Genomic DNA, 15,285 nt, shown 5'->3' with positions numbered 1-15,285 from the left:
GGACGATTCTGAAGTTGAGGGAGAACATGAGATGGGAGTTTATCGACGTACCCTAACTGACATGAACCAAAAAACAGAGTCCAGGCAGAGTAAGACAAGATGAGCGCTTGACATTAAAAAGTATAAAAATTGTATTATTTTTATGTAAATAACCGATCGTTTTGCTAGATAAGACCCTTCTTCCTTAGCTGGGATCGTTTAAAAACCACATTTGGGATTGTTTGAAGCCACATTTAAACTGCACTTTGAAAGTTCAAAATTGAGGCACCATATCAGTCCATTATATGAAGAAAAATGCTGAACTGTTTTCCTCAAAAAATATAATTTATTTACGACTTAAGAAAGAAAGACATGAACATCTTGGATGACAAGGGAGTGAGTACATTATCTGTAAATTTTTGGAAGTGGACTTACGGAAGTGGACTTCTCCTTTAAGGCTATCTCTATATTTTGCTGTGTTGAGCTTTCCTTTTACTCTTACAAGTTCTTGCTGCTAAAAAACAGCCCCACAGCAAGAGGCTGCTACCAGCACACTATACTTTTGGGATGGTACTCTGCAAGTGATGAGCAGTGCCTGGTTTCCTCCATACATGATGCTTGGAACTGAGGTTCATCAGACCAGAAAATCTTGTTTCTCACACTCTGAGAGTCCTTTAGGAGCTTTTTTGCAAATTCCAAGTGTGTTTTCATGTGTCTTCACTTGAGGAGAGGATTGAGTCTTGCCACACCTCTGTAAAGCTCAGATCGGTGGAGTGTTGCAGTGATGTTTGTCCTTCTGTAGGCTTCTCCTGTCTCCATATATGATCATGGAGCTTAACTAGAGTGACCATCAGGATCTTGGTTACCAGTCTACCCAAAGCCCTTCTTCATCAGTTGCTCAGTTTGGCCAGGAGGCCAGCTCTGTGACGAGTCCTGGTTGTTTCAAGCATCTTCCATTATGAACAATGGAGGCTACATGGCTCTGTGAACCTTCAATGCAGCAGAATTTTTTCTGAACTCTTCCCCAGATCTGTGCCTTGACACAATCCTGTCTCTGAGCTCTACAAGCAGTTTTTTTCCCCCTATGGCTTGGTTTTTGCTCTGATATGGATTTTCAGCTGTTAGACCTTTTATTGAGAGGTGTGTGCCTTTCCAGATCATACCGATTTAATTAAATTTGCCACTTCACTCGAAGTGTAGTAACATCTACAAGCAATATGAATGCTCCTGACCTAAATTTTAACTGTCCCAGATAAGGGTATGAATACTTATGCAATGGAATCTTTTAAGTTTTTAATTTCTAATAAATTTGCAAAATTGTTACAAACCTGTTTTGTGCTTTGTCATTATGGTGTATGGAATGTAGATTGACGTGAAAAAAAGTAATTTAAAGCAGTTTACCATAAGGCTGCAACATAAAATGTGAAAAAAATAACGGGGTATGAATACTTTCGCAAGGCACTGTAACATACTTAATTTTATAGATCCAACACATTAGTTTAATAATAAGCATAAAATAACATACTTTTATAACAAGTTGGCTATTAATATTAAAGAACTGAGACTTGATTATGCTTGATTGTGACGTATCAAATTAAATAAAAACTTCTAAACGCTTGAAAGGAAAATTAATCTTAAATATTACACTAGCAACATTTTTCAATGATTACATGTTTTCATGAGAGAAAGAGAATGAGGAAAGGTGAAAGGACACAATATTTGTGATTTCAAAAAATAAAAGCATAGGCAGACAAATCATGCATTTTGGGCAAAAATATATATATACCAAAAAAATAAAATAAAAATCATCCAGGGTTGCAAATATACAGATGTTTAATAGAAACAAAGATGTAACATTAATAGCCTTAATGAGAAACATAAAATATAAAAATAGTCAAAGCAACATTAGATTTAAAAGGCAGAAGGTGAATACAGAAGTAAATCATAATCAGACAAATCATGCATTTTCAGATCAAATAGAAAATAGCTATAACTATTTCATAGTTTATGTAAAGACATAACATTAATAACCTTAAAGAAAAACCTATAAAAATAGTCTAAACAGCATTCGATTCAAAAGGGAGAAGCTGAGGACAGAAAGGGTTAATTCATAGAGTGCACTGAGAAGGAAAATGATCTGCATTACTATGGTGATGATCTAATCTCAACCCTGATTGCCAGGTAATAACCCGTAGACCAAACAAAAGCGTTACATTTGCTTAGATGTGGGAACCCCATTTAGTTATTGATTCAGTAGCTGATGAGGTGCATCTGCTAAAGGATGTTCAGTGACTGACTAAAATCTTCAAAGAGGATTCTATTGGATATGAGATCTATGGCCTGTGACTGGCATACAAGGAAGAGCGTTTTAAGCGAGACCATTAGGTGGTTCGTAGCTCATTCTTAATGATTAAAGTCAAGTGTTGTGAGTCATTCAGTAGAGGATCTGTACACAAGCACACTGTGTGACTCTAGATCAGATCCGTCTCTTTGAGCTCATTAATGCTGTAAGTGTTGTGCTGTTCCTCCTCAGTGCCTCTCACTAGTCATACGGATGACAGCACCTCTCCAGCCGCCTCCCTCTCCTTCTTCTCTGCCCTCTCCAGGTCCAGCACTCTGATCGTTGCCTGCTTGGCCATGAGCTGAGCTTGCTCGTTGGGGTACGAGTCCATGTCCACCACCCGATACGGGTCGATTTGGAAGGGGCCCTTGGAGAGGACGTCGGCATAGCGCCGCTTCAGGTCAGGGTCGGGACAGAATAGATATTCGTACACAGCGGCAGCCAGGATGCCCCCTATTAAAGGGCCCACCCAGTACACCTGAGAAAGACAGAGAAAAACAATAAATGTTGTTATTAAAAAGTACGGTGGGGTCCAAAACTCTGAAACTACATTGAAAATTTGGAATTCATCTCATTTAAATGAAAAAAAAAGTAAATGTATGATGTATAATTAATTACAATATTTCAAATTATGCACCAAAATATATTTAAGATTTCTTTTAATGAATCTCTTTTAATTAACCTAGAATTTTGATTTTTTTCGTAAATGTTACAATGTAAATCAACACAAAATATTTAAGATTCTGCACTAGTATAAACTATTTAAAATGTCTTTCAACTTTTTTCTTAAATTGTGAGCTTTAAGATTTCGAAAAAAATTAAAGAAATGTTATCATGTAACCACTATATTTAGGATTTCTTTTAATACGTCAATTTTTTAAATTAAAGAAATGTTTTCATGTAAAATTAATTAAAACATATTTCTCAGTTTTTTTAAGATTTAAGATTTCTTTTTTTAATTTAATTTAATTTAATTTATTTAATCAATAATTAAACATTTTGCTCAGAATAGAAAGTATTAAAGAAATTATAGAAATGTAATCATGTAAAATGAATAACACATATTTCAGATTATGCCAGTATATTTGAGATTTCTTTTAATTTAATTTAATTTAATTATTAATTAAACATTTACTCAGAATGTGAGTATTAAAGAAATTAAAGAAATGTTATCAATGTAAAATTAGTAACACATATTTCAGATTCTGCACCAGTATATTTAAGATTTTAAAAAAAAACAATTTAATTTAATTTAATTTAACATTACACTCAAATTGTGGGTGTTGAATTTAAATTAAAGAAAGAAAAAAGAAATTAAAGAAATGTTCTCATGTAAAGGATAACATATATTTCAGATTCTGCACCAGTGCATTTAATACTTTAATATAATTAAGTTTTATTTAATCATTATTTAAACATTTCACTCAAATTTTGAGTGTTAAGGAGTAAAAAATAAGAAAGAAATATTATCATGTAAAATTAATAACACTTATGGACACAAATGGAAATGTTACTTAAAAAAAAACGTTATATGAAATTATTAGTATTATTTAAAATTCTACACCAGTTTATTATATACTCTTTCAATGCTTTTACATACAATTAATTTAAACTTTCACTCAAATTGTGAGAAAGTGTTAAAGTGTGAGAAAATGTTATGATGTAAACTTTTAAGATTCTGCACAAATACATAATATTTAACATTTTGTTTTTATTCATGTATAATGTATTTTTTTTATGTAATTAATCAATTAATTAAACTGTTTCAGATTTGGAAAAATTTGAGGTATAAATGTTAATATATAAAAATATTTATTATATTTAATATTGTATGATAATGTATATTATTAAAGATTTCTTTTAAATCATTTTTTTTAAAAATTGGATTTCACTCAAATTTAATTTAAGCACTCAAATTGTTTTTAAGTTTTTTTTTTTAATGAAAAATGTTATCATGTAAAATTAATTACATGTTTCAGATTCTGTACCAGTATATTTAAGATTTCTTTTAATTAAATTAAATTAAATTAAACATTTCACTTTAATTCCAATTTTAAGAAAATAATAATAATAGAAACAAAGAAACATTAGAATGTAGGTTCCGTGGCAGTATATTTCAGATTTCTTTTAATACTTATTTAATATTTAATTAAAATTAGTCAGTATTTTTTTTTTTAAATTAACAAAATGTTATCATATAATAACACATTTCAGAGTCTGCACCAGTATTAAACTTTTTCAGTTTTTTTATTTTAAGTTTTCGGATTTGGAAAAATGTGAAAAAAAGTAGAAAGGTAGAAATTAATATATATCAAAATAGAATATTTACTATTATATGTATGTCAGCGCTATAATATTCAAGATTTCTTTTAAATTGATTTTTTAAAATTGGACTTCACTCAAATTGTTATGTTAACATTATAATTTTGCAATGAAAATGTATTAAATTAAAAATGTAAAACAAGCATTTTTACTCATATTTCTGAAACCCACAGTGTATTAGTTATTTTAACTCTCTGTATTTTTTTTGTGAATCTTTGTTGACCTTTTATTTCCTTTACTCCATTATATTTTCAGTCCAATAAAATCTGTGCTTCTCTTATATCCTCTTATATATCTGATATATGCATGTTGACTCCAAAACTGTGCCAAACCTGAATTACTAACTGCTGTGATGACAGAAATAGAAGTGGGTGCAACCCACTGCATAGTGCAGGACAGATACGTTTACCCTTCACAACCCTCGACAGCGCCGCGCACACCTGTGCCCAAAATGCAGTTCATTTGGTTTATCACATTATTTCCAAACTATTACAGTATAATGATCACCAGCAGCTCTCATCAGTGTAACAGTACCACTTTGGCCTTCACGTGGCTTTATCCCTGATGCATTTCTTTCATTCATAATCTCCAAAATCTTTCATTGATGAAACTCACACCAACACTTTGAAAAGGGCACCATGTGTAGCCTGCTGCAAGTGCGGTAAACACTCCATGAAAGAAATGTTTTGACCTTTCTAATGTTACAGCACCAATGAGGAGACTCTGTATCAAACGTGATGACAGCAGCAGTCACCCAGACGCGCCACTCATGATGATGCATAACGTTCATATGTGCATGTGTGTTATGTACCAGTGTCGTTTTGAATGCTACATCTGTCTGGTTTCTGACTGCTGTGCAATCTTTCAAGCAGAATGACATTTAAACCTACAAGCAAGAGAGCTGCAATATATAACCTTACTGATATTCAGTACAATTTTAGTGCAGTTCAAGAAATGTTATAATACACTGAGATATTCAAAATTAATTAAGCAGTAACTCAAGCTTTATGCCAAAGGTCTGTGGTCAGTCCGAGATAAACGCCTTGTTGTTCCAAATATAGCTCAGTCTCTCATGCATGAGTGAAACAAAGCCAAAATTTTCTTCTTAAATAAGTTTTGGCCTTGAATCAAATTCTTGTCAGCTTCACTATTATGAACCAAAGTTTCAAAAGCCTTGCTGACCTTCAGTCTTTATGCACATAAATATCACTGCAGGAATTAGCAAGAACTTAATGAGTCTTCGCATTGTTTATCTACACGCAGAAGATACTGCGTAAATCTTACCCAGTGGTCCTGCCATTTTGCCATGATGACCGCAGGCCCAAAAGAGCGAGCTGGATTCATACTGGCTCCAGTGTACGGGATCTGAAACAAACAGACAAAACTTGTTATATTTGTTATGAACTTGCAAGAAAAATAGGGACAATGGAAAAACATGTTGAAACTCCAAAAAGTACTTATAATTCATCACCGTTTCCAGCTGAAATGAACACTGCTGCCAGTAAAACACTAGCAACGTTTATTCCTTTTCTCACAATTTTTGATTATGGTGCAGATTACAGATTAAAGAGATAGTTCACCCAAAAATGAAAAGTCTGTCATTTATTATTTACCCTCATGTCGTTATAAACCCGTAAGAACTTTGTTCATCTTTGTAGCACAAATTAAGATATTTTTGATGAAATCTGAGCGCTTTCTGACCTGCATAGACAGCAACGCAACTGACACGTTCAAGGCCCAGAAAGGTAGTAAGCTAGTAATTGCTATTTCTTTCCTTTACTTCCTTTGTGCAGAACTCACAATTTACAGACTTTGGATTAAAGTAGCTTTGCTGTACATCATTGTATGTGTGTTTTTGTATCTGTGACTGTGTGTGGTCAAACTGTAACAGATAAACAACATAAACTTAGACCACTTAGATATTACTACATCACTTTATGATCGGTACGTTTCACATTATGAATCCAGAAAATCAGAAACCTTCTATATAAATGCCTAAACATTAGACTTAAGATCCAAATATCTTAAATACACTAACAAACATTTTTAGAACACTTTCGCTTTTCAATAGAAACCAAATAAGTGTATAATCATAGTTAAATAACAACTGCGTCACATTTGTTATGACTTCAACAGTCTGCGCCAGTCAAAAATATCTTAATTTGTGTTCTGAAGATGAATAAAGGTCTTACAGGTTGGGAACTACATGAGGGTGTAAGTAATTAATTTTCATTTTTGGGTGAACTATCCCTTTAATAAGGACTTCTTTTGGTGCAGTTTCTTGCAAAATACTATGTTATGACATTTTGATGTTTTCATCACATAACCAACTCCATCTGTATGGGTTTTTTGACATAGTAAACTTGCTTGGTAGCGCACCTGGTGCAGGACTTGTGTACAAGTCATGCCACTCAATAAAAATTAAGAAACAGGTTAAAATGGCATTGTTACTTCAGAAAATGTGGTTTATGCAGTATAAAAAACAACTTAGGGATAGTTCACACAAAAACTTTGTGATTAATTACTCACCCTCATGTCGTTCCAAACCCATAAGACCTTTGTTCATCTTCAGAACACAAATTAAGATATTTAAGAATTAAGAAATCCAAGAGCTTTCTGACCCTGCATAGACAGCAACACAACTGACACAATCAAGGCCCAGAAAGGTAGTAAGGACATTGTAAAAATAGTCCATGTGTCATCAGTGGTTCAACCGTAATGTTATGAGGCTACGAGAATACTTTTTGTGTGCACAGAAAACAAAAATAAAGACTTTATTCAACAACTTCTTCTCTTCCATGTAGAGGTCGACCAGTATGGGTTTTTGTCTGGCCAATGCCAGTGCTGATACTTAGAAATCAGGGTAGCCGATGGCCGACATATGATGCAGATTTTTTGGCCGTTATATTTTTGGCCGAATCTGAAATCTACTTATCATTTTAAGTAAAACAAAGTGCTCACGCAATTAAAAAGTCACTTAGCAGCATTCATCAAGTTTCAGAAAACAAAAAAGTATAAATTATAAAAAAGTAAAAATATAATTTAGTAGACAATAGTAGACAGTAATATTTTTATTTAATATTTTTATATTAGTTTATTTATTTATTATATTAGTTTTTTTCTCTCTCTCTCTAGTTGTGCAGTAAAATTTCCTTTAAAGATTAATTTATGAAGATGACATGAAAAAACTGCCAAAAATCCTGATGGAAAACAAAGATTCAGGAGTTGAAAATTACGTGAAATGATGTTTATATCCAGTAGATGGCAGCAGAGGAACACTAATTAGCTCAGTTACCATTTCCTCTTGCTAGTTTTCACATCTTGCTTTTAGATATATTATAAAATTACTGTTATAGCTCATTTTTGTACTTCATATTGTACTGAAATATAAAGTTTAGCATGTACAATTAAATAATAATGCATTGTTTGAAATATTTTGAGATTTAAGTTAAAAAATACATTTTTAAACATTGCCTTAAGTTCTACCTTTAACTGTAAAAGATGCTATATAATCAGCCAACACAGACGTGTTGTTTCTGTATTTTTGATACACTGAATTTACTCTGTATTAATGTAGAGCTCTATTTTGACGTCAGCTTGTCAGATAGTTTGTTCTGTCCACTGCTACAGTTATCACAGTCAATCATAGCAATGACTCGTGTTTTTAGCGGAATAATTTAGCAGATTCACTTGCATTAGTCATTCCTGAAACAGTATACGTGGACGTTTTATCCTCTAAGGCAAACAAAACTTTACTTCAAATTGTGAATGGATTATGCAGAGAAACCGAGCAAAGGCCGCCCCATGTATAGCGCAAACTGGCCGAGCTTACTCATATAATCAATCACTAACTACACAATCAATCTCTTATTTACACTGTGTTACACTGTATAATGGGAAGATGTGTGAGTGTGTTTCACCGAAAGTTTACATCTCTGCACACAGTCTGCTGCTTGTAACTACTCTGAAGTGCACTGGCCGCCAGCAATGATGTTGTGGAGGCTATGTTGGACCCACAGACACATTTATTGAGGAAAGTCATCTGAATTGCATGTAAGAGGCAGCATTACGTGTTCCACAACGATATTTAGCTGCTTGCAGATGCGCCGGCCTGTTAATCAAACTAATATGCAGCACAATCGGCTGATGCCGATTCATCGGTCTACCTCTACCTCTACCCTTTCATGTGAGCCTTTGACACACGTTCACGACAGTACCACAACACATGCGTGTACAGTCCTTTGCTTGTAAACAAGGTGTAGCGCATCCAGGTTTTACGTCAGAACCCATGCATAGTGGTACTCTTGTGAAAGTGCGTCGAAGACTGACACGGAAGAGAAGAAATTGTTGAATAAAGTTGTCATTTTTGTTTTCTTTGCGCACAAAAAATACTCCTGTAGCTTCAAAAAGTTAAGGTTGAACCGCTGATGTTACATGGACTATTTTCTCAGATTTCATCAAAAATATCTTAATTGGTCTTTCAAAAATGAACGAAGGTCTTACAGGTTTGGAACGCTAAAACTAAACATGCTTTTAGCACCACTTACTAGACATTCTATATCGAAAGTGTCGCAAAACTTGCAATAAGCAACAAAATATAATTTTGCAGAAATGTCCATTTTTCCAATCGGCCTCGGTTGGGATTTTGAGAAGAGATGCAAGGAGAAGAAATGTAAATGTGAGAGAAGATTTATCATGAAAATATGGGAAGAATGAATGAGCTGAGTGACAGCGGTTTGGCTTTTTAAATCATAAATCTGCTCTAAAGGTTCTTAAATAGTGTTTGTACCAGCGCCAGGCCTAAATACATAAGGGCATGTAGAGGGCATCCTGCTCTCTTGCCAACATCCTTAGCAACACAAATGAGCTTTCATATAAACACCTCATCTGCAGATTCTGCTGGGACTATTGGCATGGAAATAACACCATCACTTGGGATCGTAGCTAGGCTACAAATTCTCCAAAGGAGAACTAAGCAGATACACCTCAAGAGGCTAATCTTTAAAGGATAAAGATCTTCAAGTACTGCTTAAAAATGTGCTTGACAGTGCGGGATTGAAAATATCATCTCTAAACAGTTAAAGCACTCACAAGAAACATGCCTTGGAAAGCAACTGAAATGTACCGAAACTATACTAATCAATACTCACAGCAAACAGATGGCCGATGCACACTGACAGACCAATAGCCAGTGCTGCCGAACCCTTGAGATCATTGCGTTTGGGGTCACAGGTGGCAAAGACGGTGAAGACAAGCTCAAAAGTGATGATGAGCTCTATCACAATTGCATGACCAGTGGAGATTTCCTCATTGACCTGCAGGAGGCGATAGTGAGTTATTTGTATAGAGTGAACTTCTTCAACCGCTTCCTTGACACCAGCGTTTTTCAATTATTCTCCTGGAGGCCCCTACCAATTACAAATTTTAGGGGTCTCACTAATGTGACATGCTTAATTTGGGTTACTGAGTGCTTTACTAATAGGTTTAATCATGTGTAAAACTTTAATCCAATGCCTTAAAGGGATAGTTCACCCAAAAATGAAAGTTCTGTCATCATTTACTCACCCTCGTGTCATTCTGTATGACTTTTTCCTTCAGTGGAACACAAATGAAGATATTTTGAAGTTTGTCTCAAGTGTTTTTGCTCAATAAAATTCAATAGGGTCCAAAACAAAACTGGACCCTACGGATTTCTGTGTTCCAGGCCTATATTGACAGATTTGTTATTTTTGGGTGAACTGTCCATTTAATTAAACATACTTACAGAAGTCACTCCCATTCCTCCTCTCACTGAAGCTGGTGTCACTCCGTACAAGATGGCTGACCCCACCACTGCCCCCAGACATTGTGCCAGCAAATAAAACACACCCTTTGCCAGACTCAGCTTTCGTGTAGCAACCATTGCCGCAGTGACAGCCGGGTTGATGTGGGCACCGCTGATGTGCCCGAAACACTGAACGAGGGTTGCGATGGATAAACCAAAGCAGAGAGAGATGAGGACGAGGTCGACGGGTGGAGGGTTCTCCTGTTTTGCTGTCCAGTTGATGGTGGATCCCAAACTGATCAGTACGAATATTATCATGGCTAAAAACTCCCCCGAAACAGCTCTCCAGAATTCCTGAGTCCACACACCCTTGAAGGCTGCCATGATACTGTTATTGCAGGAGCAAGACGACACACACCTCCTTAAAGGAACAAAATGAGAGCAAATATAAGACTATGAGTATAAATGCTTCTATTTTGCATTTTTAATCACATGCGATTAATCACATCCAAAAAAAATTTTTTTACATATATATGTGTGAATACTGTGTATATTTACTATGTATATATAAATACACATACATTATATATTTTGAAAATATTTACACATTTTCATTCATTCATTTACATTTCGTCCATGCATTCATATAATTTTTATATATAAACATATTTTTCTTAAATGTATACATGCAAGTGTGTGTATTTACATAATTAATATACACAGTACACACACATGTATTATGTAAGCAAAAACTTTTATTTTGGATGCAATTAATCATTTGAGAGCACTCATTTTTTCAATACAAATATCTGTAATGCTGGGTATATTACTTACAAACTGTAGTCAAATTACATGACGAAACCTGTAGTTCTATAACCTATTAGATTACACATTTTAGGTAATGTATTCCGGCTACTTTTAGATTACTTTTGACCAAACTTATTTATTACATAGATGTAAATAGTTTTGTATACTAATATAAAAACACGAAGAGAAAGAAAATATATTACATTCTTTGTTTTCAACTACATGAACTGCATTAAACATTACATTATGTCAGGGTTTCTGAAACTGCTTTGTAAAAGAAGAAAGAAAAAGGAAGAATTAGGTCAAATAAATAAATAATGAATAACTTCTTGTGTGAATAATATGTAATCATGTAATCCACAATAAAAGTAACTGTAATTTGATCATGGTCATTTTAAAAATGTAATATAATCTAATTACAAGTACTTTATTGTTGGTATCTGACATACATTTCATGCATTGCATAAAGTAGATTACTTATTACTACCCAGCACTGATTATCGCATTAAAAATTTTAATGAAATTTTAAATTTCAGAATTAGTATTTGGTTTATTGGTACAAACTGGAATAAACCTGATGATCATGATCTAGCATGATTTTCGGTGATCCAAATAGGACCTTATGTTTCTGGTTGTTGTGTGCATTATCAGTGTCAAAAATGTACATATTTATACAGTACAGTATCTGACACAATTTTTCTACATTTTATGTCATAATCTTTCTTTTTAAAGTTTCTAAAACTTTATTATTATTATTATTATTTCAGATTTTAATTTGTGGACATTTGAACCCTAATGTAATTGTTATAATGTGTGGAGGCCAAAAGCATTTATTATGAGTGAGAATATGTATCTGAGAAAAAATATTTTCAAGTATCCATTATTTATTATTAAAAGACTCTAATAGTGTTTTTATCTCTATTTGCATGATTTTAAAGTGTTTCCTCATGCAGTTAATCTGTGCGCTCCTTCCAAGTGGAAATTTATCCAATTAGAGTGGCCTCACTTTCCTTACAAAGATTCCATAGTGCACAGGAACGGAAAAATTCCAGAAAGAGTCATAAACAAAATGGATCTATTATTAACCATACGACAGCTGTTCAGTGTACATCAGAAAAATGCATATAGAAGCAATTAGCAACACTAATCACAATGAAACTATAAACATCATGAGGTAAGATAGATCAAAATATCTTATGGTTAGAAGTGTTGAGGAACATATATATAATAAAAATACATATTTTTATTATGCATTTACACAAAATGACCATGGTTACCATTGTTTTTAGCAAAACATCAATAAATATTAGGCTAAAACGTTCACAACTTGTATTACTCACCAAGGTCAATTTATACTGCAGAAGATTTAAGAATTTCTCATATTAATTTACATTCCAGTTGGGAAAAAAAAAAAATGTTTAAACTAGCCTAACTAACTAAAAAGTACGCAAACCCTCTCTTAAGATCAGTCAAGGACACCAGGTAAGACTAGCAAACCAGTTTATTCTGGTTTAAGATGCAATAAATGCAGCCAAATTTAAATAATAATGCATTGATAAACATTCTACGACTCAGTTCTCTTTAAAACAACTTGATGACCGAATGATTCTAAACGAACGATTATTTCGGGGATCACCGATGTTGTCTGGCAGGTGTACCCACCTGAACCTCAAGTGAACATTTAACCCCCTGTGGCTGAAGAACATAAAAATCACTTCACAAGCCCGAACAACTTAATATCAGAGCCAAAATCAAAACAAAACTTACCGAAGAAAACCACAACTTCTGTTTGGAACAGAGTCCTGCGACAACTCTTTGGTCATCCCTGAACGAGCATCCTCTCAAGTGGGAGAAGTCGGCAAGATATCTGAACCAGGATCGCGCTGTAGGCGTGATAATCTATTACAACGCGCCCACTTTTAATGATCAATATGCGTGTGGGTCTGAGTGTTCAGCTTCTCCTCCCTCTGATTCACACACACATGCGTTTCCCCGCTGCTCTGATCAAAACTAATGCTTCAAAGAACACGCCAGCATTAACTCACTGAAATATGCCTTTGCGTCGAGCTTTTATGATATTTCCCTCCCTGAGCGCTGCATGAGAAACAGGTAGCACAATATTAGTTTTAGTAAATATTAGTAAAGTTTAAGTAGTGTATGAATTAATTACTATAGTACAAATACTATATCAATAACAACACCCAGCAGAACTGTAAATGTAAATCAGAAAAAAATAAAGACTTAATAAAGAAATAGTAATGGCAGCGAGTCCATGAATGTGATAAGGCTGAACTTGTATGCCTAGCTCATTTATGACAGTTCATATGATGACATTTTAACACTCCCTAGGTGTATGTGTAATAATCCTGATTTATCTTTGATTTATGAAATTTTTTTTGAACCTCATACACTCGCTCACCAGTGAGCTCATAATAAAACATTTTCCATTTTTTAGCCAAACATTGCTGTTCAAATCTTTATTCTAAAAAGTGTAAAGCTTCTGCAGTTTATAATTATGTTTATAACATTTCTTCACCAATGCAACATAAAACAGAACAGACTATTCATGCACATTTTAATTCATTTACACTGTAAAAACTGTTGGAAGTTTATTGGAGTGTCTTGTATGTTTTACAAGAAAATACTATTTCAGTCTTTCATGTTTAATTTAATGCATATTTTGACATTTCTTTGTATTTTTTTTTATATTTATGATTTAGGTGTTCATACTACAGACTCTACAAATAAACCAACCAGACGAACCAACCATAGTAAAATATACATGTACAATAGTAACATGCTAGTGATTATGGGTGTATCTCACCTGAATCTGTCCAGGGCTCCACAGCTTGTCATTCCTTCCTCAGACTGACTGGCAGCTCAGTGTGCTCTTCTCTCAGTGTCGTGTTACCGGCTCTTCATGGTCAAATCAGAGCCGAGAGACCACAGCACAGAGATATGAAGCTGTCGGTACAACTGATCTGACAGCACTGACAAAACCAGTGAAATGTCTTGCACAACACATGCTTCATTGTATCACACAGCATAGTTGTAGAAGGCCATTAGAGGCCATAAAACACATCTGTCTATCTATCTCTATCTATAGATAGATATCTATTTATCTACAGTTGAAATCAAAAGTTTTCATAATTGCAGTACCTTGTAGATTCTGCAAAATATTGATTATTTAACCAAAATAAGAGGGATCATACAAAATGCATGTTATTTTGTATTTAGTATTGACCTGAATACGATATTTCACATGAAAGACATTTCCATACAGTCTACAAGAGAAAATAATAATTGATAAAAATGACCTCATTCAAAAGTTTGCATACACTTGATTCTTAATACTGTGTTGTTACCTGAATGATCCACAGCTGTGTTTTTTGTATAGTAATAGTTTTTTATGAGTCCCTTGTTTGTCCTGAAGAGTTGAACTACTCACTGTTCTTCAGAAGAATCCTTTAGGTCCCACAAATTCTTTGGTATTTGAGCTCTTTCCAGCAATGACTGTATGATTTTGAGATCCATCTTTTCACACTGAGGACAACTGAGGGACTCATATGCAACTGTTACAGCAAGTTCAAACACTCACTGATGCTTCAGAAGGAAACACAATGCCATAAGAGCTGAGGGGTGAAAACTTTTGAACAGAATGAAGATGTGTTCATTTTTCTTATTTTGCCTAAATATCACACACACGCATATATATTTTTTTCATTTATTACTGCCCTAAGCTACAGAAGATTACATGTTTGCCAGAAGACAAAATAAGTTACATTTACCCTGATCTTTCAATTCAAAATGTTTTCACCTCTCGGCTCTTACTGCATTGTGTTTCCTTTTGGAGCATCAGTGAGTGTTTGAATCTTCTGTAATAGCTGCATATGAGTCCCTCAGTTGATCTCAGTGTGAAAACATGGATCTCAAAATCATACAGTCATTGCTGGAAAGGGTTCAAATACACAGAAATGCTGAAAAACCAAAGAATTTGTGGGACCTGAAGGATTTTTCTGTAGAATAGCGGACAGTTTAACTGTTCAGGACAAACAAGGGACTCATGAACAAC

The 15,285-nt window shown here is 34.1% G+C and overlaps 1 protein-coding gene across 3 annotated transcripts; it reads right to left on the bottom strand.

Moving 5' to 3' along the window:
* Positions 1 to 1,849: 1,849 nt before the first annotated feature.
* aqp4 (aquaporin 4) lies at positions 1,850 to 14,595 on the bottom strand. Of its 3 annotated transcripts, none has more exons than XM_051137814.1 (6): positions 14,579 to 14,595; positions 14,038 to 14,129; positions 10,407 to 10,827; positions 9,793 to 9,957; positions 5,927 to 6,007; positions 1,850 to 2,798 (listed from the first exon to the last, which is right to left on the bottom strand). In XM_051137814.1, exons 2-6 carry the CDS (start codon positions 14,067 to 14,069, stop codon positions 2,526 to 2,528), a joined length of 972 nt encoding a protein of 323 aa, XP_050993771.1. In that variant the 5' UTR covers positions 14,070 to 14,129; positions 14,579 to 14,595; the 3' UTR covers positions 1,850 to 2,525. The 3 variants fall into 3 exon arrangements, with proteins under 3 accessions (XP_050993771.1, XP_050993769.1, XP_050993770.1); XM_051137812.1 differs by lacking the exon at positions 14,579 to 14,595 and adding an exon at positions 12,981 to 13,307 and having other exon boundaries at positions 14,038 to 14,137; XM_051137813.1 differs by lacking the exon at positions 14,579 to 14,595 and having other exon boundaries at positions 14,038 to 14,204.
* Positions 14,596 to 15,285: the final 690 nt, after the last annotated feature.

Source organism: Labeo rohita, chromosome 20, assembly GCF_022985175.1.
Source record: "Labeo rohita strain BAU-BD-2019 chromosome 20, IGBB_LRoh.1.0, whole genome shotgun sequence".
In the NCBI taxonomy this organism is placed as follows: Eukaryota; Metazoa; Chordata; class Actinopteri; order Cypriniformes; family Cyprinidae; genus Labeo; species Labeo rohita.
This window is presented reverse-complemented; position numbering and strand designations above follow the sequence as displayed.